General features: G+C 52.6%; 9 protein-coding genes across 9 annotated transcripts; 4 read left to right on the top strand and 5 right to left on the bottom strand.

Annotated features, from left to right (window-relative positions):
* Positions 1-677: 677 nt before the first annotated feature.
* Z520_00536 (uncharacterized protein) lies at positions 678-2,280 on the bottom strand (the record flags this gene model as incomplete). The annotated part of the gene is made up of 4 exons (XM_016771057.1): positions 678-1,290; positions 1,351-1,879; positions 1,936-2,170; positions 2,221-2,280. The coding sequence occupies 4 exons, from the start codon at positions 2,278-2,280 to the stop codon at positions 678-680; spliced, it is 1,437 nt and encodes a 478-aa protein (XP_016637967.1).
* Positions 2,281-2,770: 490 nt separating this feature from the next.
* Positions 2,771-5,319, top strand: Z520_00535 (uncharacterized protein; the record flags this gene model as incomplete). The annotated part of the gene is made up of 2 exons (XM_016771056.1): positions 2,771-2,906; positions 2,957-5,319. The coding sequence occupies 2 exons, from the start codon at positions 2,771-2,773 to the stop codon at positions 5,317-5,319; spliced, it is 2,499 nt and encodes an 832-aa protein (XP_016637966.1).
* A 100-nt stretch (positions 5,320-5,419) lies between these two features.
* Z520_00534 (uncharacterized protein) lies at positions 5,420-6,139 on the bottom strand (the record flags this gene model as incomplete). Its single annotated transcript, XM_016771055.1, has 1 exon — positions 5,420-6,139. The coding sequence occupies one exon, from the start codon at positions 6,137-6,139 to the stop codon at positions 5,420-5,422; it is 720 nt and encodes a 239-aa protein (XP_016637965.1).
* Positions 6,140-7,030: 891 nt separating this feature from the next.
* Positions 7,031-9,180, top strand: Z520_00533 (uncharacterized protein; the record flags this gene model as incomplete). Its single annotated transcript, XM_016771054.1, has 4 exons — positions 7,031-7,659; positions 7,712-8,323; positions 8,386-8,767; positions 8,821-9,180. The coding sequence occupies 4 exons, from the start codon at positions 7,031-7,033 to the stop codon at positions 9,178-9,180; spliced, it is 1,983 nt and encodes a 660-aa protein (XP_016637964.1).
* Positions 9,181-10,598: 1,418 nt separating this feature from the next.
* Z520_00532 (uncharacterized protein) lies at positions 10,599-13,169 on the bottom strand (the record flags this gene model as incomplete). Its single annotated transcript, XM_016771053.1, has 3 exons — positions 10,599-11,816; positions 11,869-12,894; positions 12,948-13,169. 3 exons carry the CDS (start codon positions 13,167-13,169, stop codon positions 10,599-10,601), a joined length of 2,466 nt encoding a protein of 821 aa, XP_016637963.1.
* A 1,186-nt stretch (positions 13,170-14,355) lies between these two features.
* On the top strand, positions 14,356-14,967 carry Z520_00531 (uncharacterized protein; the record flags this gene model as incomplete). Its single annotated transcript, XM_016771052.1, has 1 exon — positions 14,356-14,967. One exon carries the CDS (start codon positions 14,356-14,358, stop codon positions 14,965-14,967), a length of 612 nt encoding a protein of 203 aa, XP_016637962.1.
* Positions 14,968-19,444: 4,477 nt separating this feature from the next.
* On the top strand, positions 19,445-20,071 carry Z520_00530 (uncharacterized protein; the record flags this gene model as incomplete). Its single annotated transcript, XM_016771051.1, has 1 exon — positions 19,445-20,071. The coding sequence occupies one exon, from the start codon at positions 19,445-19,447 to the stop codon at positions 20,069-20,071; it is 627 nt and encodes a 208-aa protein (XP_016637961.1).
* Positions 20,072-21,005: 934 nt separating this feature from the next.
* Positions 21,006-21,506, bottom strand: Z520_00529 (uncharacterized protein; the record flags this gene model as incomplete). Its single annotated transcript, XM_016771050.1, has 1 exon — positions 21,006-21,506. The coding sequence occupies one exon, from the start codon at positions 21,504-21,506 to the stop codon at positions 21,006-21,008; it is 501 nt and encodes a 166-aa protein (XP_016637960.1).
* Positions 21,507-21,613: 107 nt separating this feature from the next.
* Z520_00528 (uncharacterized protein) lies at positions 21,614-21,961 on the bottom strand (the record flags this gene model as incomplete). Its single annotated transcript, XM_016771049.1, has 1 exon — positions 21,614-21,961. One exon carries the CDS (start codon positions 21,959-21,961, stop codon positions 21,614-21,616), a length of 348 nt encoding a protein of 115 aa, XP_016637959.1.
* Between the last annotated feature and the right edge of the window lie 2,378 nt (positions 21,962-24,339).

Genomic DNA, 24,339 nt, shown 5'->3' with positions numbered 1-24,339 from the left:
CTTCGGACTAGAGTAAGGGATGTACTCGGTACTATGGATATGTGATATATCGGGCCAGTTGCCCGCACATCTGTCGATCTCATCTGGGAGTGCGTGCATAACTGGGGACACCCATCTTCTGGAGATCTCCCTCACTCGACCAGTGGGAGACTTTTTTGGGCGGCGAGCGTGACGATTGGCAGGGGAAATTGCCCTTTCGTACCAGGCACACCAGGCTAGCTTTGCTAGGCCTCGTAATGTCTCGCTGTCCCTTTCTTTTTCCCCAAGAACTCTTTTGCGAGACATCGAAATATGGTTTCGGCTGTGGTGGACGTAATATCAGCATCGTCCCTTTGAATGCTTGTTCGAGTCGATCACACGGCAGGAAGTGGGACAACAGCGCGTGAACGACACCCGCGGGTCTCCAAGGCGCGGAGGATCCTCGTCCAGCATAAGGTGTAATGCAGGTAGTCGGCACCATCTGGAGCGCGGAGTTCGGAATGTAATTAAGGGGCCATTATTACTCGTACTTCTCAGGAATCTGTGGAGCGTTCTTTCTAACTCTTTTATACAGCAACCAAAAGCAATGCGTCGTAGCCGCCACGAACCCTAACTCTAGAGGAGTTCAATGTCTCAGCACGATCAACCTGTTTCATGGCCTCAATCGGCGGCTAATTTGGTGCCAAAGGCCCAGCCACTCATTTGTCGAACGTGTATCTCATCCATTCCCCCACGGCTTTGAGACTCTCCCACCTTACATTCTCGTCGGGATCGCCCATCAACTCCAGAAGTCGAGCCTTGAGACCTAGTTTCTCGAGCGCAGTCCGCTGCTCCGGCACTTGCTTCACCAAATGGCCCACGTCATTGCACCCGATGGCCAACACTTGCTTGTCCGACTCCCAACCCTTGGACAGGATCTCGGTCAGTTTCTTAGGGAGTTCGCCGCTTTTGTCTTCCAGGATTCTGCGTGCGTTTTCACGCCAGAAGGTCGGATTACGATGAGGTGGTGACCAGCGTAGATGGCCCGAGTTTACCTCGTCGGCGTATTCGTCGAATGTTGTCTGATTCTTCGTGTATTCTTCCAGCATCGTCTTGAGGGCTTCCAAATCCTCCAATAGATCGGGATCAGTCAGATGACGACTGCTCAGGTTGCTCAGGAGGGCAGGAAGCCTGGCGGTTGTGGCAGTTGCAATCAGCGTCTCCTTATTGGTTGCAAGGAGGTTGTTAAGTGTTGCCAACAGGAGTCGGGTGGTCTTCTCCTTTGGTGACATCCGCAGCAGCTGTGTGTACAGCGGCACAATCTCTTCATCCCTGGGTAAACGTTAGCCCGGGCCATGCTTCGACCACTCGATGGGAGTTGATCATGCTCACTTTTCAAGACCTTCACCCACAAGCTCACCCTCGAAGCTGAGCTGCCATATTACCAGCAACACATGGTACATCAATTGCAGCCCTACCCCTTCGCCAAACCTCGTGTCACTGCTTCTTATGCTAGCGTTGCCACTCCAGAGCGTAGAGTCATTGTCCTTAGCAGCCCCGGCAGCCTTTTTCAGGATATCGAATAAGGGGTCAACGGTATCCTGTCTCTGGTTCCAAAACAGCTCTTTTGATCGTTTCGTTCGTAGAAGTTGTGACATGTGCTGTACTCCAATATCTTGTAACCCACTGTCTTGGTTCTTGACCAATTTGGCCAGGTACGAGTAGACCTGCGGGAGCGCCTCGTCATCTCGCTTGGTTGGGCGTGAGGAGGTCGTTAAAGAAATGGCAATAAGATTGACGAGAAATGTGGCTGAGAGCAGTGGAATGGGGTCCTCTGGGCTGTTCCCTTGATTGAGTAAGGATAAGAAGCTCTTGTAGGGTTCAGGATGCTGTAGGATAGCTTTTGCGAGATCTGGAGCATCTAGTCGACGTCAGTCAAAGTTGCTGTGCAATCCGTCCCGGACTGGGATATCGTACCATTGATAAGATCTGTTGCCAGTACCAGGGTGTATTGGACGATGTCGCTGCGTTTTGAAGCTTTTTCGAGCACACTACCACCATCTGTACCGCCGACAAGCAGGGAGCTGTAGCTGTTCACATCTTTCTCGATTGTCTGTTTCCGCTGCTCTTTCCTGACCTTGTCAACCGACCTGATTCTCTTGAGCTGGTCTTCTGTTAGGTTTCCGGCTCGAACAGCACCGTCCCAAGGTATCTGTTCTATCGTCAGAGGTTGGCCTCGAGGGTAGAGGGCAATGCGCTTACTGGACGAGCTCTGATGTTGCTCTGTAGGGAACTGAGATAGGCTGGGGGACTCAATGACATCTTGCCGACGGGCACAAGCGCAGTTGTGTCTTCTGGGAGATAATCTGTGAGATCCGGGTCAACCAACAAGGTCCATGAATCTTCGTATGTAGACTATTCAATCTCGAATAGAAAGCTGGGAGAAGATTATTGCCAGCTATTGCGTCAAGTTCATGTTGAAGCTCAGATTTCAGGTTGCAGGTTGCAGATTGCGGGAAGCTCCTTCTCTGCAGGCTGCTAGCGGGACCCTGGGCCATGACATGCGGTGACATGCTGCGCCGCGGGAACACGATCGCCTATTGCTTTCCCCGTTCGTGGCTCGCAGCCCGACAACTCTTGCCCACGCCGTGGACGCGTCAACAACGTTCAACTTTCGACAGTGGTTCTCCTTGACCACAGTTTCTGTTCTGCTACCATGTTATCTCCTTTGATTTTGAGACTGCAAGTGCCCATAGACCTTGCATTGTCGATCTAGCTATTGCAGTCGTCCACCTAGTGTTCGACTGTGGATATGACCTCCAAACCGGGTTCGAGATGGAATTTCCTACAGCAGGCCGTCGCCTCTGTCGAGTCAAGACTGGATGACATACTCGCCGAAGAGGGCGACCGCCCAAAACGAACACACACTCCCACCCACAACAAGAAACGTAAGAAACTCCCCACCGGATACCTTGTCACACGGCTGACCTCTTTGTAGCCTCCTCCGATTTGTCTAGAAGCAGCAGCACTGCCTCTGCCTCCAATGACCGCCTTCAGGAGCGCCTCGCTCGGGCGATGGCAAAGAAAAATGCTAGTCGTACGGAAAGCCCAGTCCCTTCCCAGGAACAATCGCCGAGGCCGGTTTCACGAGGAGGTGATGCATCTGCTTCGGTTTCAGACATCGCGAAAGTGGCAGATCCGTCTCCGTCGATTTACGATCAGACAGATATTGAGCTGCGGACTTCTAGTGACGTAGGCGAGAACGCGAGGCAGGATTTGGGGAGTGACAAAGCAGTATCAGAATCCACAGCAATAGCCAAGCAGGAACGACATAGAACAGCACCCATCGTTATGGAACAGCCAGATCTGGACTCAGCACGGCCTTCAGCGGAGATACTGAGGGATGGTCAGACTATGCCGAGCAGACTATCGGAGGATGTGCAGAGAACCAGCGAAGACGATGGATCAAACCCTTATAAGGACGAGACAATGGAAATGCAAGAAGAAATAAATACCTACCTCGAACGCATCGATGCGCTCCGAAGAAATCTTGAGATACTGGGTCAAGAAGTTGCCCAGTCAGCTCAAAAGGCCGCTGACTCTGCGAGACAAGCAGCTGCCTCGGCGGAGGCGGGCAGTCTGGAGCAAAAGATCTCTCAGAAGGATGCGGAAATAGCTGTCCTGATCGAAGAAGGCACCAGATGGTCAAAGACCGAAATGGATCTTCGAAGCATGCTGAAGAAAGTTCGATCTCAAGCATTGACCAACGCCAAAGAACAAGAAGCTGCAAGACTTCGCGCAGACCGGGCTGAACGTGCGCTGAGAGCTATGGAGGACCGAGCCAGGAAAGCCGAAGCTGCAAATAAGCGTGCAGAGCAAACTCTCGCTGCAAATGCTGTTGCGGCAAAGGATGTTGAAGCAATGCGGAAAGAGCGGGATGCATTGAATGCCACACTAGCGGAAATGAAATCGCAACTGTCCAAAGCCAATATGCGGGCTGAGGCCGCGGAGAGTAAAGTGCAGTCGGAACAACTGGAGAAGGAAAGACGGAAAATCGTCGAGCTGGAGGATGATTTGACCGTTGCTAAAGTCGAGCATGAATTATCTGAGGGGAAACTGCGGAAGGAGATTCAAGATTTACGAAGCGAGCTGGAGAAGCAGAAAGAGCAGACACGCACTATGGAGAGCGAAATGTTGAGTGAACAAGCCGCCCTAGAAAGCAAGCTTGAGTCTTTCCGCGTTCGAGCTGAAGTGGCCTCCTCAGCAGACCACGGTCATGCCCAAGCCAAACTCCTTCGGCAAATTGAGATCCTACAGACTCAATATACCACAGCGAGCCAGAACTGGCAAGGGATCGAGAGTTCCCTTCTGGGTCGGATCACGAACCTGGAAAAAGAGCGTGATGAGGTTGTGGGAAGAGAGGCAGAGCTGCGGAAGAAATTGCGAGATGCCACGCTGAAGTTGAAGAACGTGGAAAGGGAGCTGGCTAACACTCAAAGTAACTATGCGGACATGGATAAGTCATTGGCGGATGCAATCGAGGAAGCACGGCGGCAACAACGAAAAGTGAGTCAGCTTGAGACAGACCTGGCAAATGCTTTGAAGGACCTGGAGGAGCAGAAGGGAAATTCGGAGAAGGAGTTGCAACGGAGGATCGACGAGGAGAAATCAAAATGGACCGCAGCTTCGCATGTCCAACGCACAGATTCTCCAGCGACCTCGATCCGCAAAAGCTCGGGCCTGGCATTCGACATTAATCATCTCATGAGCCCAACACAGTTTGAACGGGGCAGCAGTCGGCGACCCTCCATCATGCCCAACACGTTCGACTCGAATACTCCGCCTCGTCAACAGTCTACGACATCTTTCCGTGGCCTGGCAAACGGCTCCATTGCAGAGACGCCTTCTGTGGTCACCTCGATGGATCCAGACGAGTATTTCGCGAATGTTCCACCCACGCCCATAACCGCAAGCCAGCACTCTCAGCGCGGAGGCTTGAATGATCTAGTCTCGACCTCCACAGTTGGCGCTGGCCCTTCTGTGCAATTGGTCGAACGAATGTCGGCCAACGTTCGTCGACTCGAAAGCGAAAAAGCCGCTTCCAAAGACGAGCTCGCCCGCCTCACCACCCAGCGCGACGAAGCCCGGCAGGAAGTCGTCGGCCTGATGCGCGAGGTCGAGACCAAGCGGAAGATCGAGAAACGGTTGGAGGCGCTGGAGAAGGAGCATGCCATTCTCAGTGCAAGACACCAGACCACGCTAGAATTGTTGGGGGAGAAGACCGAGCAGGTGGAAGAGCTGAAGGCCGATATTGTTGATGTCAAGCAGATGTATCGACAGTTGGCGGACACGATGAAATAAGGCCAAATCTGAAGAGTTTTAGTGGATCATCTCGAATGCATCTTTTCTTGCATCGGCTGTGGTGGAGATCTGTTTCCGTCAACGTTGAGGTTGTCCTGCTTCAGGCGAATTCGATCCCTTCCCTCTCTGCCGCTTTCAAGATATGCGACCTGACCTTGCTATCCGGCGCACAGTCGATGGCCAATCTTCCCTCGTGATCCTTTTTATCCGTCTCCGCTCCGGCTTTGAGCAGCTCTACAGCTACATCCCCGTGGCCTTCACTTATTGCATGATGTAGAGCCGTGTGTCCGTCCATGTCCGTGGCGTTGATGGGCGACTTGTTTTCGAGCAGTAGTTTCACCAGAGGTACGGAGCCCACAGCGGCGGCGCGGTGGAGGGGTAATTGGCCTCTCTTGTCCTTGACCCTCGCACTCACACCGTGTTTCAAAAGGGTTTTGCAGACGTCCAGGTTATTCTTTGACACTGCCAGGTGCAAAGGCGTGACGCCCGTGTTCGTGGCAATCTTGGGGTCGGCGTCTTTGGAGAAGAGGAGCTCGATCATGGGCAAGCCGGAATTGTCTTTCAGGGAGGCGGCGATGGCGAGAGGTGTCCAGCCTGAACCATCTTCAGCGTCCGGGTCGAAGGAGCGAGTGGCTGTGATGAGGAGTTTGACAATGTCAAGGTGGGCATATGCTATGGCCCAGTGTAGAGGAAGTCGGTCGTCTTGGTCGCGGAGGGAGGCCAGTTTGGGATTTGCATTGAGGAGAGACTCGACCACTTGGGTCTTGCCTTCTCGGGCTGCTTCGTGTATGGCAAACTTGTCGTCGGCCGACTGTGCCATTGCAATTCTGAGGCAGGAGCTGAGACGCAGGCCAAAGCAGGGTAGATGGGAATAGTATGTGGTTTATTCGTACCTAGCTCGCTGGTATCTAGGTACCTAGGTACCTAGGTAAGGTTCCGCAGTCTGATGATCCCCCGCAATTTGTTAAGCTGGGCGAGGCGGTTAAAAGCGGCCTGAGGTTGCAGCGACAAGGCTGGCAGGCTGGGCGGCCAGCGACTGCAGGTGGTGAGGCTGCCGGCTTGGCCCTGATTAGCAATGATTGGGCATCGATCGACTCTAGGTGCGACTCGCCCTCCCACGGGCCACGAAGCTGAAATTCTCCCAACCCTCTAATTGGCCTTGACGCCCAAGTGACGCCTGCACAAACAGGCTTGCTGGGTCCCCCCCGCCCACGCTACTACCGACGGCTGAAGCAGCACCTGACGAGCAGGCATCCACGGCATCCCAATCGCTTAACGTTCGCTGCGGTTGAAAAAACCCACACCTCGTGGCGACTCCCACCTTTCCGTCCGCATGATAGGAACTCGCTTTTTCCTATCTCTTCAGCCGCCATCGAATTGGCAAAATGCCAGTTTTTGAACCTCATGGCTCCTGGAGATTCGCAACAGAGCAATGGAAAGTCTACCCGGTCTTTTCGCAAAGGCTACCATCGGAGGGCACCTCGCGCCTGTGACGAATGTCGTCTGAGGAAAATCAAATGCGACGGATCCCTGCCTTGTGGCCCCTGCAGCGTTTCTGACGATGGTGAGAGGCCGTTTGCATCTATCGCAGCTTGGCGGAAGATCATTGCGCTGACGGTATCAAGTCTGTTCTTATGACCCTGGGACTAGACCTCGGGAGACCCCGACCCAAAGGATTCGAAAGCTGGAAGCATGTCTCCGGGCAGCACGAATGTCGCTTGTGCGGCTCAAGGCTCAGAATCAGATTCTCGCAAACACCGACATTGACTCGGTGCTCAACACCTTAGACAACTCGTATCCGGAACCCTCAGAAGAGGGAGACTCGAGTGGCGACGACGACAATGCCAGGTCAACCCGACTAGGCAGCATGATGGGTAGAGCTGGGCGGTTCGTTCCCCTTTCACCCACCCAAACCAACTTCTATGGCTCTTATTCCGGATACTCTTTCGTCTTCAAGACTCTGGAGCTGTTCCGGAGGATGCCCGGCAGTGCGGCCTTGACGACCGAGACTCAGAATACCACGACAGCCTTGTTCAACGCACCGGTTCCGGACGCTGAAGCTGGCACCCAGTATTCTTCGCAGTTTCAGAGTCTTCCGAGTCTAGCTATCACGCTTGGTCTTCTGGAGATCGTCTTCACCAGATGTAATCCACTGATTCAATTCGTCCACGAGGCCGACTTTCGAGACATGGTCAATCGTCTATATAGCGAATCTGCGCTTCAATTTGGTGCATCAAGCCATAATTTCATGCCCCTGTTCCACGGAGTCCTTGCCATCGCATTACTGTTTGATGTCCGGTCTCGCAAAAAGCACGGGTGCGAAGACATTGTCAACGAAGCGTATGTTTGCTCCTCCCACGAACCGTGTCGGCAGCTAACCTTGAGATCGTAGTACGAGGCATTTCCTTCTAGCTCGGAGGGAGCTTGACGTTGCCCAGTGTGCTGATCTCATATCAATGCAGACAATACTCTGTCTCATCTACTTTCTGGTTACAACATCTCGTCTGACTTCGGCATACACATATCTTGGCATTGCTTGTACTTCGGCTTTGAGGCTTGGCCTACACAAAGACATTGGCAAAGATATCACAATCACTGAAGTCCAACAAGACGCCAGACTCAGAATTATGCTTGCCGTCTTGCAATTCGATACCTTTGTCAGTATAGTTTTAGATTTGCCGACTCGCATCAATCCTGATTGCATCGACCCGGGTGTCATGGCCTCACTGAAGAACGATTTTGCCAAAAAGTCGGCCAGTCCTCCTGTTGATGTCTCTGAGACGCATGCGAAGCTTCTGGCTTCAGCAAAGCACTTGGAGTTGTTGAGCCTGACGGCCACAGGCGTGCGAAGCATATTTAGTCACGGCGGCCACAAGGGGAAACGCACAAAAGATCTTGTCTTTGACAACGTTGATTCTGTCAATATGAGAGGCGCAGAGGATGCATTCCGGAAATGGGCGAGAGCGTTGTCTTGCCTGCCTCTTATTCCCGAAAAGCTTGAAGTGTCGGCCATGTACGCTTTATTCCCTTGTCTCGTTTGCCTGAATTTAACTGACAACGACGCAGCATGAAATTTGAACTGGAAATGGCATTCTATTTCGGCCAATTCGTCCTATACCAACCGTTTCTGCATTACCTCATACAGATGGCCGACGGCGCACCCATCACGAGGACTCAATCGCAGCATGCACTAGCTTGCATCAAAATTGCGGCTACAACAATCACTCGCGCTGAGGTGATGCTTCAACGCGGTTTGCTAGCTCCCGCTTCTTGGAGCGTCATCTACACGCTTTTCCTGGCGGTCATGTGTCTCCTGTTTCTGATAGCGACGCACAATGGCACATCCCGACCGAGTGAAGCATGGAAGAAGGGAGAATTGGGCATCAGGCTCCTGGCGACGATGCGTTGTTATGACAATGGTGCCGTTAGGTGTTTGGGGATTATTAAGGTATTCCACCTATGTTTAAATCGTACAAACCACATCCAGCTGACTTGTCCAAGATGGTTATTAAACAGCTCTCTCACACCGTCCAATTTGATGTTGACCGAATCGTCGCGAGCACCGAATGCTTGTGCGCTTGCTCGAGGTCCAGTTTGATACCGACAGAATCGCTGGATCGCCGGCCATCACTGGAGCGTTCAGACATAAATGCCGGAGCAAGTGGTTATGCGACACCGGAAACCCCACATGATGCACGGTCATATCCATCGGTTTGGAGCCGACCGGGCATGGACCAACTTCTGGTCACTAACCAGGACTCACCACGGCATGATGCAGATTTCATTCTAGCGGAGGCCCAGGCTATCTCACTGACGTTGCCTATCGATAATCTCGAGCTCTTCGCCTCCGGAGAGGTCTGATCAGAGATACGACCGCAGTGTTCAGCGCAAGGCTTTCTACATCGACTCTTCATGATACAGCCTTCAAGCAAGGAGAGAAACGATGTCAAGTTGCCATCCAAATACAATTTCAACTCATGCTTAGTGCTGGTAAAACCTACGGCTCTGCCTGGCTATTGGTACATTGTTCCGCTTTTTTTCTCAACGATCACGTCGGCTTATAACCCCAGAAATTTATGTATGGGATTCACCAAGATATCACGACTCACGCCTCAACGGGCGCCTTTCACGAATTTCTGGAGTGATGATTTCTTTGCAGAGGCGCAACATCGATTCATACTGGCTCTGATTACACAGCAGCACAGCTGCAAGAGCGACGTGGCTCAGAAAAGAGAGTGCCGCACCTCATGTGTGCCCGAATTTCTTTTTCTTTCGGAGCGTGGGTTTGACCTAAGTGTAATGCAGCGGGCAGTGATTTGTTTATGATTTGTTTTCGAGTTGGGATAGGCGAAGCATTACTTGTGAGGTCACGGAGTCGAGCGACTGCATCTCCCAGGGTTAAAATTCACCACAGAGACACCCGTTGTTTTGGAGTTGTACAGAAGAACGGCGTTGTGTTGTCAACAGGTTTTAAGGGGATATGTCCAATTTAGCGAGTCCGTTGGAAGAAGGAAGAGATTGATTGGGGAAGCATACTTGAACGGCTGAAGCACCTGCAGGTACGGGGAACCCCCAGAATGCGAGGCTGGAAAGCCCCTGAGTGAAATCCCAGTTGCCTTTTCTCTTCCACACCAGACATACAGATACATGTCATCTATATACTATACATATCCCGCTGTCTCTGTCCTTCCGTCTTGAAAAGGGGTTTGGATCGGGACTATATTCTCCGGAAGGCACATGTGCATGTATTCTGGGATGGGTCTTTTTTCTGGCGCACCACCACCAGCATTAGTCACGGCATGATAGTGATGAATGAGCACCTGCAATTCCTGAATGAATCGAAAACTTCGCATGAATCATGGATCTGACCTGGACATGGCCATGGCCCCTTGGACGCTTGTTTTGCTGCATTTTCATTGCCGCTGCGGGCCCTGGTGGTATGGACGTACCTAGGTACCCTAAAGGTATCCAAAAGTATTCTTCCTCGTCAGTCGCGAGTGATATCCCAGCTGTATATCGGTCCATCGGTCGGCTCTATGTAAATATATACATTTCGTGGTTCGGAAAGACAAGAAAACATCATGCCCGTCGTGAAAATAGTCGTGCAAACCCGAGTGGCTTGAGGTCGTCATCTCCCTTATGGCATCCTATCCCCACGAACGAATCCGAGTATGTATGTCCAACTTTTGATTTTGGTTCCCACCCCGATTCCCCCTTCAGTGTCCTCTTCGCCCCCTTTTTTTTATTATTTGACCCCTAACTCCTGTTGCTTGAGTTCTCTATATCTCCTTCAAAAAGCCCACCTCGATGAGCTTCTCGGTCGGCACGTCCAGATTGGACATTTTGGTCCTCGAGTTGTCCTTCATCCACAGGAACAGCGCCAAGATTGTGCGCCGGAAGTAATTCGTGCCGTGCTTGATGGTCAACTGCTCCTTGCCCATGATGTACATGACCTTGTAGGCGTATGCGCGGTCCAGGCGCGCGAGGGCCTCGGTGCGTTTTTCCAGGTCGCGGTGGTGCTGGTGGTGCAGGAGGACCTTTTGCGGGAATTGAAATTTGACTTCGTCGGGTTCGGTGCCCGTGCCCGTGCCCGTGCCCGTCTCGCTCTCTGTTGTTGTGGCGGCGTCTTCCACGGCGCATTCGTCACCCGCCGCGAGCACGGAATTGTCACTGGTTTGCGATTTCGTTTTGTGTTCGGCAAGAACGTACGCTCGGATCTGCTCATAGATGACGGAGGCCAGGTCGGGTGTAACGACTTCGTCGTTGTAGCCGTATCTTACCACCAAACGGTAACAGTGCGGGATGGCCAGTCTCGAGACAGTGTGCCTCTCCGATGCTGGTACGGAAGGCGTCTCTAACGGGCGGAGGTGGAAGAATACCGACACCTCGGGCATCGCGGTGAGTTTGATGGCGAACTGGCTGAAGACTATTGGTGTAGTCTCACCACCCTTGTCGAAAAAGATACCGAACCCGTTAATGCTGCTCAGGGCTGTGCCACTGTATCGCTCAGTGAGGTGTAGACGGCCATCGGCCCCTTTCTTGACAAAATGGGAGGTCGGGAACCGATCGCCGGCCTCAGCGAACCATTGCTGCTCCTTTCCAAAGCGCCAGAGCATGAATATCATGCCCAAGACAAATGCTAGAGTGAGAGTAAACCAGGCTCCATCCGGCACTTTGGTGAGGGCTGAGGAAAGGAAGGTGCCGTCCATACAAGCGATCGTAAGCCAGGGTAGAACAACGAGATATGGGCTGAAACGCCACACGAAAATGGCTGTCAACGAGACCATGCATGTGTCGAAGAACGTGACGAACATGACGCAAACACCATAAGCGTTCCCGAGCGAAGTCGTGTTATTGTAAATTGAGGCCACCAGGATTGTGCCAATCATGAGAAGCCAATTTGCCAGAGGAATGTAGAGCTGGCCGTGGAAGATCTTTGAGGTATGTTTGACTGAAAGCTGTGGAAAATATGACAATTTCATGACTTGATGGAGTAGCTGAGTTCATTAGCCCCCGATCGCCTCGCATCACAGTTGAATAGTCACTCACCTGGAATGTAGCCGTAATAATGGCTTGCGAAGCGACAATTGCTGCTAGAATGGCGATAATGAGGGCGGGATAAATGGTCCCTGGAGGTGCAGCCTCAAAGAATGGATTTGAGTAGGCTTCTGGATGAACACTGATATAGGCCGCTTGGCCAATGTATGCCAGAAGGAGACATGGGAACGTGTAGCACAGCCAACTGAGCTGGATTGCTCTGCGGCTGAATGCACCCAGGTCTGCAAATAATGCCTCAACTCCTGTGAAAGCCAGCAAAACACCCCCGAGCATTCTCCATCCATGCTCGCCGTGATGGATCAGGAATATAAATGCGTAGCCAGGGTTAAAAGCTCGAAAGACTGAGGCATCATAGTGAGCCAGGTTGTAGATCCCGAAAACGGCGTTAAACCCAAGCCAGATAATAACGACGGGAGAAAAGGCGAATGAAATTTTGGTGATACCAAAAGGTTGAATGAGGAAGAGGAGGACAAGAATAGCATCAGTGATTCCGATAATTGCGCCTTTCGAGATGCCTGGGTTGACCACCCGGGCACCTTGAACCGCTCCAAGAACGGACTGCGCAGGCGTGAGGACGCCGTCGGACAGGACCATAGAAACAGCGAAGACGCCCATGGTTTTGAGGATGCCGCGTGCTAAGCGACTTGATTCGAAGCCTTTCCGCATGACACGCCCAGCGGCTTCGAGATCGCCCGAGGCGTGCCTCCTTATTCTTATCATAGAGGTTTCTCTTGGATCGCGATTCGTGATGTTCATGTAGCGGCTGAGGAGGGAGTACGTGCTGAATGTTCCTCCTTCACCCTCGTTATCTGCGTGCAGGATGATTATGATGTATTTCACCGTCACCATCATGATAAGAGACCAGATGATGAGAGACAAGACGCCGACGAGGTCCTCCTTTGACGGCGCAGAGGTGAAGGTCGACGAGTAGACGTACAGTGGACTGGTACCGATGTCCCCGTAAATGACTCCTATCGACTGATAGGAGAGCCAGAGAAGCATCTTGCCACTGAAGACCTGTGATGAGATCAGTTGAGTTGCCGTAGAGAGGCATTACAGGCACGCCGCACCTGCTTCTCCTTGAAGTCGCCTGGTTTTCGCAGCCCGGGGTCTTCATCTTGTTGCAGAGACCTCGAGCGGTATAGACTCAGGTCATGGGAAGATCTCCTCGAGCGCAGGTTGTAGATGCCATCATCGTGGGTGTAGATGGAGGTCGCGTCGGCGGTCCGCCCCTCTTTGCCCTGCAGCTCATTTTTGGGGTGGACGTCGTCAGCAATGCGAATAGTTGCCATTGTGATGAGCAGAATTGAGATTCGAACTGGACAGAAAAAGCAAAGGAGGGGGAAAGAAGAAGGGAGAAAAACACGGCTGGAGATTGATTGAGCACGCGAGAAGGGGAGAGTGGGCAGGCCAGCCTGCCTTTTAAGACAGAGGGACAGTTGTGTCATGGATGGTGGGACATCACTTCACAGCCTACAGGCACATCAAAGCCCGGCCAGGCCGCGGCGGGCAGATGATGGCAAATGATCCAGTGAATAGATCATGGTCGAGCATGTGCTGAAGGACGGATAGGCTGGCGAGCTTGACTCTATCAGGTCAAGGACAGGCCAGTCCAGTCTCCAACAGAAGACCTTGCGGTGTTACGGTGTAGCTCTCTCAGCAGCATGTATGCATCTTGTGGCATCGGTCATGTAGCTAGGTTAGTCATGTCATAATGGGAAATTTTACTTTGTTGTCCCCTGGGAATGCAGAGTTTGGCTTCCGGGTCCAGGGGAGAACTAAGCATCCCACCAAGCACTGCCGCACAGCCAGAATTGGAAAGTAGATGCATTTTTTTTCTCCGCCGCCGTCTGAGGGCAAGCAAGCACTGTCGGTGAGTGTGGATGCAGGGATTCTCATCGGGAGAGCAGAAGGGCGAGGGAGCTGGAGACGGATGAGGTGGCCTTGTTGCTGTGTATGTCAGTGTGGAAAAGTCCCTGCGCAGATCTTGGCAGCAACCAGCGCCGTTCCGTCTAAGCAGCTGCGACTGATTGGCCGTCACTCTGCCTTTGGTATGAGAGATTTTCTGTTGAGTGGAGTCTCATTCCACTTCATTGCTACCGGCGAGACGGAACACGCAGTAGAAAGCTTATGTCGACTCTAAATCAGGGTAATCCAGTTTGGATCAGTCTGATCAGTCTGATCAGTCTTACCGGTGTCGAGCAGCTCCCTTCGCACGACCCTCAGGGCAACCTTGTAACAGAAGATAGGCGTAGGACGACTGAGGCCATCTCCACTGTTGTTGTTATGTAAAATAGCACCTTTATCTGCGTCTGTAAGAATGAGCCATTTCCCTCAGTCTGGCCTTACGAGTAGCATGCAGCCAAAAGGCATACACCAAGGTCCTTGTGGCAATATGAGAGAAGCCTCGTCCGCTACCAAACCCTTCTTGCTGCTTCGGCCTGGCTCCCTTCAAACTTGCTTCTCAGGTACTCATTGATGGCGACAGCTCCACAGCCTCATCCTCCTCCTTCCGATTCGGGTGGGCACAGGACCGTTGTCACAGTTTCTGTCATCGTTGCAATCGTCGGTCTCATCGTCTTCTTGGCCATCTGGGTGAGACGCCACAGCCCGCTCCGAAGGCTCGACGAACTACAGCTCCAAGCCGAACTGCAACGCTCTGGACTACGACGACGTCGACGCCAACAAGAACAACAACAAGAAAAAGCCATTGGCATTTCGCTGCTCCAGACCATACCACTTGTCAGATACGACGGTGACCCTGGCACAATACGCCGCGCTAAGAGCTTGGACTTGGAAAAGGGAAATCTGTATCGGGATGCTCGGAACTGGTCTCTGGAGCAGAGCCAACAAAACATCAAAGAAATGCACGCAGAGATGGTTGAGATCGGCATGGCCATTCACAGAAAATCAAGAGATGGGAACCAGAAAAGGCCGTACCTCGAAGCCGAAGAGCCAGAGTGTCCCATCTGCGCACAACCGTTTATGAAGAACCAACTCCTTCGAGTCCTTCCCTGTGGCCATCGACACCATCAGAGATGTGTCGACCGGTGGCTTCTGGGCTACAGCGGAACGTGTCCTGTGTGGTAAGTGGCTCTCCAGAGCACTTGATCTTGAAAAGGTAAATAATTTCTTCTGAACAGCCGTGTCCATATGGACTCTTTCTACCTGCGGTCAGCCGAGTCACCCTCTGTCCTGACGAAGCCGGAGCCTGTCCTGGTGACTGGACAAGATCTCGAAGATAGCCACCATCACCGACCAGATCTATAATGAACACTGGATTGTCCAATCTCTCATATGAGCTTGTGTCTATGTGGAGCAAATGGCATCGTGGTCATTCAAGAGACTTCGAAATATGCTCCGTCCACAACAGTCTAAAGCGTTGCTAGGTACTTGTCATCATCTAGCGTCTGCTGCCACATAAAATGCGTTCATCATACACAAGAACATATTTGGTCCTTGTCCATCGGTGTTATTAAGCTCCAGTGATGACAAATTTCCTTGCATTGCCATCTCAGGGCTTTTCGGACCTTTTTTCGGGAAACTGCGGAGAGTAGACTCCGTTAGATTGTGCCCCCTTCAGCTAAGCTGGTTTGTAAGGGAGGTCGCATGTCAAGATAGTGCCTCGAACCCTTTGTCTTTCGGTAAATAGGTGAAAGACTGCGCCACATATTACCCAGTTAGGCTCTATAGTAGACTGAGATACCCGGTTCCTGACGTCGTCGATTTTGAGAGGTTGTCCTGGAGCATGCCATGGTGTTAGAATGATGCCGGTAGTCGTCGCAATTCGGCCGCAAGTGTCGCTAGATCAAGCGATACCGAGACGAGCACCTAGGTACCTGGTAGGTGAGAGAAGGAAACAAGGACTTTGTGTCGGTAGCCACCGGCTCGGCACGGTTCCCGAAGTTCAAGCACTCGGCTACCTGCTCAACATGAGCCTCACGGTCCTGCTTCTTTAGACTTCAAGATTGAACTCACAGCTACTGGAGTCTCTGAGACTCGGCTTGATCATCACTCTAATCACTCTAATCACTTTGCAGAAGGCCTGCTTCTGGGAAGAATACAACAGCCAGCCACCCACAGCAGACTCAGCAACGAAGCAGCAACCATGCTGGACGATGATCAATCTCCATCTGCCACTCCGATCATCCTCCAACTTTTCGCGTCACTTCGAACTCACCTTGCTCAACTGCCGCACCCCCTTTATTCCGTATTGATCTCCCTCATTGCTTGGCGGAGATACTGCCCACAAATCCATCTACAACTATCAGTGCCTTCTCTGTCATCATTTGGCTCCTCACTTCATCATCAAACGATCTCATCGTGCCCTGCGCAGAAGAGGCACCTCCGCGCGGTGCAGGGCGTGAGTACCCAGCCGGGCTGGGGAAACCAAGACCTCTTCAAAAGTGCTGGACACTGTCGTCAACAAGTCTCTTGATTACATGGCGCTCAAGGTAGGTCGGCCTCCGTTCTCTCATCGCGCTCTTACGCTGACATGATCAGGATGACCAGAACCTCTTTCCGACGGAGCGCAGACCAGCCGGCTGACCAGCGTGGCGTTTGTTTCCTGCTCTCTCAAATTCTCTGAGCCCGGCGACACGAGTCGCGTGGCTTGCCTTCATTGCTGCCATGATTGAGGGAAACGTTTCCACTTGACCTCCGCACTCTCAACAGACACGTTAGCAAATCCTCGGGCCTATTTGTGTCGGGTTGTCGTTCTACTCAAATCACACATCAATCCTCAACAATGAATACAACTGCCAACTTGGAAACCACTTGACCTTTCCAACATCAATCGTCCAGCAATGAATACGCGTGCCAAGTCACTTGACTTCTTCAAGCAGAATGGGCAACCATTACTGCCAGACCTGCGACGCTCAGTCAAAACATTGTGATCGAGGAAAAATACTGCACGGGTCAGAGATCCCTCACTGCAGAGCTTGCGACGAGCTGTTCTCTACGACACGTGGTCCGCTGGGATCGAAGCTTCCTCACAATCTCACCGAGCTCTTCGTTCTCCAAAGAACTGGCTGGATTCCGTTTTGCACGTCCAGAATCAGCAGTGCTGATCGCGCAAAACACATTCATTACACGAATTCTTACAAGATGATACCGATCGGGTGATCCTGGGACCCCATTCGAGGCGCGGGCTGATTGCCTAGCGGTGAAAGCTTTTGCGTATCAACATCAGTTGATACAATAACAATAACACCAGCACCAACATTGATTGACAAGTAACATTGAATGAAGAAAGAAAGGAAAAGACCTTCTCGTCCTTCGACCTGAAGAAGAAAAAACAAACAAAACCCCTACCTCATATCGACCGCACTGCTCACAATCTTATTCGGTACTCAGGAGTTCGTCTCTTGATGCCCAATAAACACCTCGATCCTTGCCCTCCAGCAAGTGATCTAATTTTTCGTTCCGCGGAGCCCGGTCTCCCAGGCTCCCCAATCAGACAAACATCGTCAAGCCCTGCCAGAAGAAGCGGTGGCGCCAACCCAATCCAAAGCAGATGTGTCGCAGCAATCGACTGTTCACGCCCGGTTGTTTCTTTCCATGAACGATCATGTCCATGTCCCCTTGACATCGATTCACATTGTCCATCGAGCACGCACGCCGAGTGCCCCTCTTTCAAGAAACAGAACCGGTGTCAGTCCCGCGGATCTCGGACTGGTGCGACTACCCTGGGGCTCTACACGCAGAACCAGATGCACACCAGGAAAGAGTCGAAAAGCAAGCTTTTCAATAGACCCTTTCCACGAGCTCACACAAATAACAGCACGCTAAGAAAGAAATACTTCTCCCACGGGGGCGTTGCGGCCAGAAGACCACCTGCGTTCAGCATTCGCCGCCGCCCCCAAGTCGAAGAAACTTTCTTCTACCACGACGACGACAACATAGTGCCTTTCGTGCTTTCGTGCTTTCGTGCTTTGTGCTTTGTGCTTTGTGCTTTGTGCTTTGTGCTTCTTTGAGCCAGACAACGACAACAACAGTAGCCAACTGCATCAAACCGAGCCGCACATCAACAACACGTGGGTGCCTGCCCTCAATGCCTACCACTAGATCATCATCATCTCCCGGCAAAACATACATCCCTCGAAGGATGTGTCGGGCTGTATGGACTCTGACGGCATCGAGGGGCCGGGCAAGCTTAAAGCCAAAAAAGCGAGGGTGGGAGTGTTGATTGAGGATCTTGACCGTTCTTCTGCGACTTGATCGAGCAGACAACAAGATGGGAAGCCCTAAGTGAAGGAAAACCCCGGTACACTAACAAATGAGGTCCCCATGATACACTGAACTGTAACATAACAAACTACCAAATCAATTGTCTGAGTACCAAAAAACCCCGTCTTTCTCTTGCTCTCCGCTTCAGGTCAGGTGCTGGCAGCAATACCAATGACCTGCTAAGCGTGATTTGCATCCTCGCGCTGTTTTGTCGACCTCTTTCCTTCCTCTAGCTGGTGCCAGTGTTTCTTACCCAGCTTACACATCCATCTCTTGGGATCATGGCGTCGTCAAGTCTGCGCAACAGCGCCCCGTGTGCGGCTATGCGAACAACGCCAATTCTCCGGCCCTCCAAGTTTCGTCTCGTCTCCCATGGGCCATGGTCCTTCAGATTGCGTTGAGTCTCCAGCCTCGCGACGTCGTGGCAAGCCTCGTGACCACCTGCAGTGGACAGGCTAGTCAGTACGAGCCTCACCGCCTTTTCCCCCCTTCCCCCTGCGCCCGATTTGTATGTGACGCCCGACCACGTCAACATTTTTGCCAAAATCCCATCGAGCCCTTACCTTGTAGTAGCTTCAGATGAATGCAACTCGAAGAATCAATGCTGGTCATCGCTTTTGCAATGTCCACCTGACCTCGCGACGCTTGCGTTGTTGCGCAGCCGCGTCAATGGACCAAGACTAGCCGGGCCGAACCAGCATGCGTTGTCCTCGCCCATGGCCCCATTCGTTCTCTCTCAATCAGGCAATGTCCGCAGCGGAATTGACAGATGCGAGGATCCACCGGTTCGTGCTTTGTTCGCACCGTCACGGAGTGGGAGCTAAATTAACGCGACCAATCACCGCAATCTTATCTCAACCTCACCTAGGCAGCCGTGCGCCTGTGGAAGTGATGGGGTCTGGTATACCAGTGCATAGACATTCCGACAGTTGCCGCGCACATGTCTGGGAGCGGTGGTGAGGCTCATAAGAAAGTGATGGTGGTGTGAAGCGGTACAAGACGGAATTGCTGGGGATTGGCAACCAGCCTGAGTCCTGACGTAATTGGCCTGAATGCTTCTGGTGCCTCGTCCCAGAGTTGTTGGCGTTGTTGGTCTTGTGTACCTATGCAAGAAATCTCATGAGCGAAGCAGAAGGATTCGAACAAGTACCACCACCCTGGTCTCGTCGACGTTGCTGGCTGTTGTCCTTTGCTCTTCTTCCACTCCAATCTTGGCTCCCAATTTGACAGAAGCGGTGGTTGTATGCCCAAACACCACTCTCTCAAATCTTCCCAACACCATCGCTTACTAGCTGCGCGAACGGGACAAGTTTGCGGCTCCGACACCCGCCAGACCCCAATGGCTCCCAAAACGGCACTGCTTGTTATCGACATGCAGGCCTTCTTCTCTCCGATGACCACCACTGCTCTCCCAAATATCATCAAACTATGCGAGCAGTTTTCAAAGACCTCGGCGCCCATTGTGTTCACGAAGCATGGCCATCCCAAGGCCGAGATGGTGGCGAATTCGACGAGCCAGTTGGTGCGCAAATGGGGGGTGTCTGGATCAATCGGCGAGGGGGCTCCAGAAGGAGAGATGCTGCCCGAGCTGCATAAGTTTCTGCCCAAGAACTTTAGAACCAAGCACGTCACCCTTGGAGAGTCCCTACCGGAGCCCACGTCGCCCGAGTTCCCAAAGCTCGTGCCAAAGAACACCTATGATGGTTTCATCCACACCCCCTTGTCCACCATACTGGAGCATGCGAAGATCGAGCGTGTAGTTGTCGTCGGGGTCATGACTGACTGTTGTTGTGACACCACCGCCAGAGCCGCCTTCAATCGAGGGTATGAGACATGGCTTCTTAGTGATGCTTGTGGGAGTGCGAATGGTAGACAGCACAAAGCAGGGCTGCAAGGGTTCGAGTTCGCGTTTGGCGAGGTGATGACCACGCACGAGGCGATGGAAGGGCTAGCGGCAATGACTTGAAAAGCTGATGGAGCATTGCACTGGGTGAGACTGAGCTGAATGAACGGTATCAGGCAGGGGGGCGAGCCCGAGTCCAGAGCAGGATGGTGGACCTCTTGGAGAATGGGATTTACCCTGTGGCGTGCTTACCTAGGTAGTGAATGCGAGACCTGTGCCTCTCAAACCATTCGACTAACTTTGCTTCGAATTCCCAACCTGCTGTTTGACACTGTTGATGAAGAATAGCATCCTTCTCATGCTCAATGATCTCGTGGTCGTCATCACATTTCTCCAGGAGAGTTCTCCTCGCCTGCACGCTCTTGTTCGCTGACAGTCAGCCGCAGCATGAATGGGCAGATGGAAGGTGCCCGGGAAATTGGGGCCACCCAGAAGAAAGCCATTAAAAGACCACAAAAGCAAAACCTGTCTGAGGAAAAAAAAATTCGAACCAGTGATCGGATTGTCTGCCAAAAATTAAAATCACCCATCAACTACGACGTCGTGGTTGACTAGAAGAGCGGATCCTCCAAAACTTCATCTTCGCAGCAGGAACGAAGGCACGCTCTTTTCTCTGATTTCTGCCATCATCGTTCTCGCCATCATTAGAGAACTGAAAAATGCTACAAGCATGTCTCGCAAACGCTGCTATGCGTCCTGACAATGAGTGATTCGTACGTCCCCAAAGGCAGACAGAATGGAAGATCAATTTTGGTCCAAGTAGAAGCGAATAAGATTATAGCTGTAGTTGTCATCTTTTGAAGAACGAGCACCGACAAGAAAACTAAAAGAGTTTTATTCGATTTGGGCAGGATCTGACACACGTAGAGCGCATGTCTAGAGCTTCTGCTTTGTAATTCAACTGATAACCACCTGTCCATCTTCTTCTTGACTCGACATCGACGCCCCTTTGCCCGAAAAATGAGGGCGCCAATGCGTCCATGCAGCGATGTCTCTTTCAACACGCGCAGCCCGTATTATTGCTGATAAATACAATCAAGACTGCGGTGAAGGTGGCCGTGGCGACGAAGGAATCGATTTTGCGCGGCACGCCGACGCACGCCAGGGCGAAGCTGAAGAGGAAGCTCAACAGCACAATGATCGCCAGGCGAGCACGCTCGTTGTTAACCACGAACAAGGCCGACGCCGAGGCTGTGGGAAGGATGGGCGCGAGGACGGCGGTGACGAGAGTGACGGCCTTCGCGATGTTTCGCCGCGGGTACTGAGCCATCTTGGCCGGCACAGCAGGTGCCCACTCCTCGTCCAGGGGCTCCGGATTGTAGTGCCTGTCGCTGTAGAGCTTGTTGACGACCTTTGTAAACCACAACTCAAGCCACGACGAGAGCGGGTCTCGGTCCTCCTCATGATCCAGCAGGGATGTAAGATCGTATTCTTTTTTCTTACTCCAGATCCGCAATTCGCGGCCGTGCAGGAAGAACCTTAGACCAGGGGCACTCATGAGGGATGCTCGTAAGCTCTCGAGGCTGGGCTTGTGGACGGAAGGCAGCTCATCGAGTTGGCGGTTTTGGAGGAGCAAGTCATCTTCAAGCACCAAAACAACAAAAGTCAGCGGGACCAAAAGCCAGGGAGCTTGCTTGAGGGAGGTCTGAAAAACCACATGCTGTATTCTGGGAGGACACGACATATGTCCTGCATCAGCTCCCTCTGGGCCTTTGAGCCCTCGGTGTCGCTCGTGGATCTCAGCATAGCATCGAAGCTGAAGGCGAACTGCTGGCGTTCAGTGTCACCAGAGTTTCGGTCTTCTCTAATCAGGGAGATGAGACGGCTCTCCTTTTCAGTCAGTTCAGCCTGCTTGAACAACAATGCACGATAATTCAGGATCTTGAATTTTCTGAGGATGACGAATTCAGGATATTTGACCATGTCCGAACACAGCTTATCGTATCCCTCCATTTTTGCAGGCATAGCAGAACAAAGCAACAGGTTGGAAAGACATCGTAGCAAGGAGGCTGTCGAGCATGAGGGCCGCCCTCATGTTAAGGACAGCTAAGGGAGGTGGCAATTGGCAGGGCTCAGCCTCATGCTTTTTCCTGTGCTGTCCTTTATGTTGCTGCCCGACGTGATGCGGCCGTTGCCTGGGATAGATTGCAGACCAAAGCGATGGAGAAGGGGGAGCAGAGCAGCTGACAAGAGGAGGATGACCGGGCGGCCATGCATGGATTCAACTCGGACAACGCAGCGGTAAGAAGACTGCGACCCTGATGCATGATCGTCGCACGAACCAAGGTTCGCATGAAGGCGCCCCGGCTTCCTGCAATTAGTTGGCCTAGTAGGCGCATGAGTGCCTGCCTGCAAGTCACAGCGAAGGCCATTGAGCCAGTGTTGGAGACTAGTAGAAGATGCAGATGCGAAAGGCGCGGTTGATAGGGCGAAACACAGACGAGGATACGAATGATTGACCAAGACTGCCAACGCCACGATTGAGCCGTCCAGGATGAAGGCTGCGTGTCGAGTTGCACAACAGCATATAAAAGGACGACAAGCTCCCTCCATCCGGTCCGCATCCATGCTCAAATTTTCAATGGCGCCCACCTTTCGCCAACACTCCCCCAATGTCTGCCGCTGTGCTTGCCAGTCCGTCGGCCCTCTCCGCCGTCACATTCGCCATAAGTACCGAGTACTGATTGGAACGGGCCTTGCTCTCCAGCAACTCCCGAGGCACTTCGCGGCAGCGCTAGTCTTGGATAATTATTGGAGGCCGCCTCCGCTTAGCCGGCCAAGTGGTGGATGGAATCTGGCGCTCAGAGAGGCAGGTGGAAAAGGGGCATTGGGCGTTGATGGATTTCAACTCCATTTCAGGGAGATAAGCAGAGTCGTTTAATATCTGGGCCGGTTCGTGCTGATTCTGGCCCTCTCCTTTCTTCCGGACTGTTGACCTCTCGACCTTTTAGGCTTTTCGAGCTTCCCCGCTAGAAACAGATACCGTGGAATCCGGGCCATGCTCACGTGACGCGAGTTGGGACAGGTGAGAGAAAAGCCCGGTATGCGTTCAAAGGGCAGCACACCACCACGAAGACGTTAGCGGGCTGATGAAATGCCAGTGTCGGAGCAGCCTGTGGGCACCATGGGAAGGGCCGTGCCTCGTGCGTGCGTCTTGTCCATCGTCTGAGCCCTGCATGTTCTTCAGTAATTCCCCGAACTCAATGACCGACGCGTTTTCACGTGGATGGATGAGTTCGCAGTCGGCGGCTGCCACAAGCGCCTAAAGCTGTGGTCAATTTACGCTCACAATTCTGGATCTTTTTGTGTTGGATGCATGTACGACTGGGGGTGCCCATTCTCAGGAAATCGACGTCGACCCTACCTGACATTATTCGAAGAAAGGAAAAGCATGTATGGGCCTGTCAACACCGCCTGGTGGTAGCCCCAACTGGCTAAACCCACGCTAATGAGCAACCGCCGGCACCCCTTCCAGGACCCGGAAACCCTGGGGCAAATGGAGCCCAGATGGAGACTTAAGCCCTACCTAGGTAAGCAATATCGCGATGGGCCTTGCTGTGAGTGCGAGGTGTCCCACCCAGGTCTGGGATATCAGCATCGAGATATGTCGAATGGTTTTCGAGACCTGGGACGGACAAAATGTGCTTCTTTCGGGGCAAGACTTCGACTGTGGCGGTGCTTCTTGTTCCCCTCTCGACGCAGGCCAAAGTCAAGCATACAGACAGGTCTCCCCGGTGGCTGGAACCGGATTCCTGGGTTTCAAGTATCGATCCGTTGTGGTGAGGGCTTTCTCCTGGCTCTTGCGCCCAGTTGCATGAGTCTGCGAGACAGGCAGAGCTGTTTTGTCCCCCGTGCAGCTTTTAGGCCCGGGGGAGGCCACCCCGTCGACATCGCCTCGGCGGCACCTGCACCCGGCTGCAGCGACAACCAGTCCTTCTCAACGCGTCACTTGTCGATCTGCTCAACGAGGCTCTAACGGTCTTCCCTTTCTGTTCCATTGGCTGCGAGTTGACTGTCCAGCGAGCCCATTCTGGCACTTCCCTCACCGTCTTCTCTGCGTTTCTGCGCACATTCGTTGCTCTTTTTGGTGGTACCGTCTTTTTGCCAAAATTCTCGAGTTGAGTCCTTTCTTAGCGTCTCTTTGTGCGCAGATCTTTCAATTCCGCACACTTTCCTTCCAGACTGAATTGCCCTGCAAAGCACGTCGGGTTTGACTGGCCCAAATTTTGAATATACATCCCTCGTTTTGAATCACCACACCCGACCCTTGTTCCCGCGTGGGAAAAGAGCTGAAAGCCCTCAACCTCGTACGAAGTCGCTCCAGATCCTCA

Source organism: Fonsecaea multimorphosa, assembly GCF_000836435.1.
Source record: "Fonsecaea multimorphosa CBS 102226 unplaced genomic scaffold supercont1.1, whole genome shotgun sequence".
Taxonomy (NCBI): Eukaryota; Fungi; Ascomycota; class Eurotiomycetes; order Chaetothyriales; family Herpotrichiellaceae; genus Fonsecaea; species Fonsecaea multimorphosa.
This window is presented reverse-complemented; position numbering and strand designations above follow the sequence as displayed.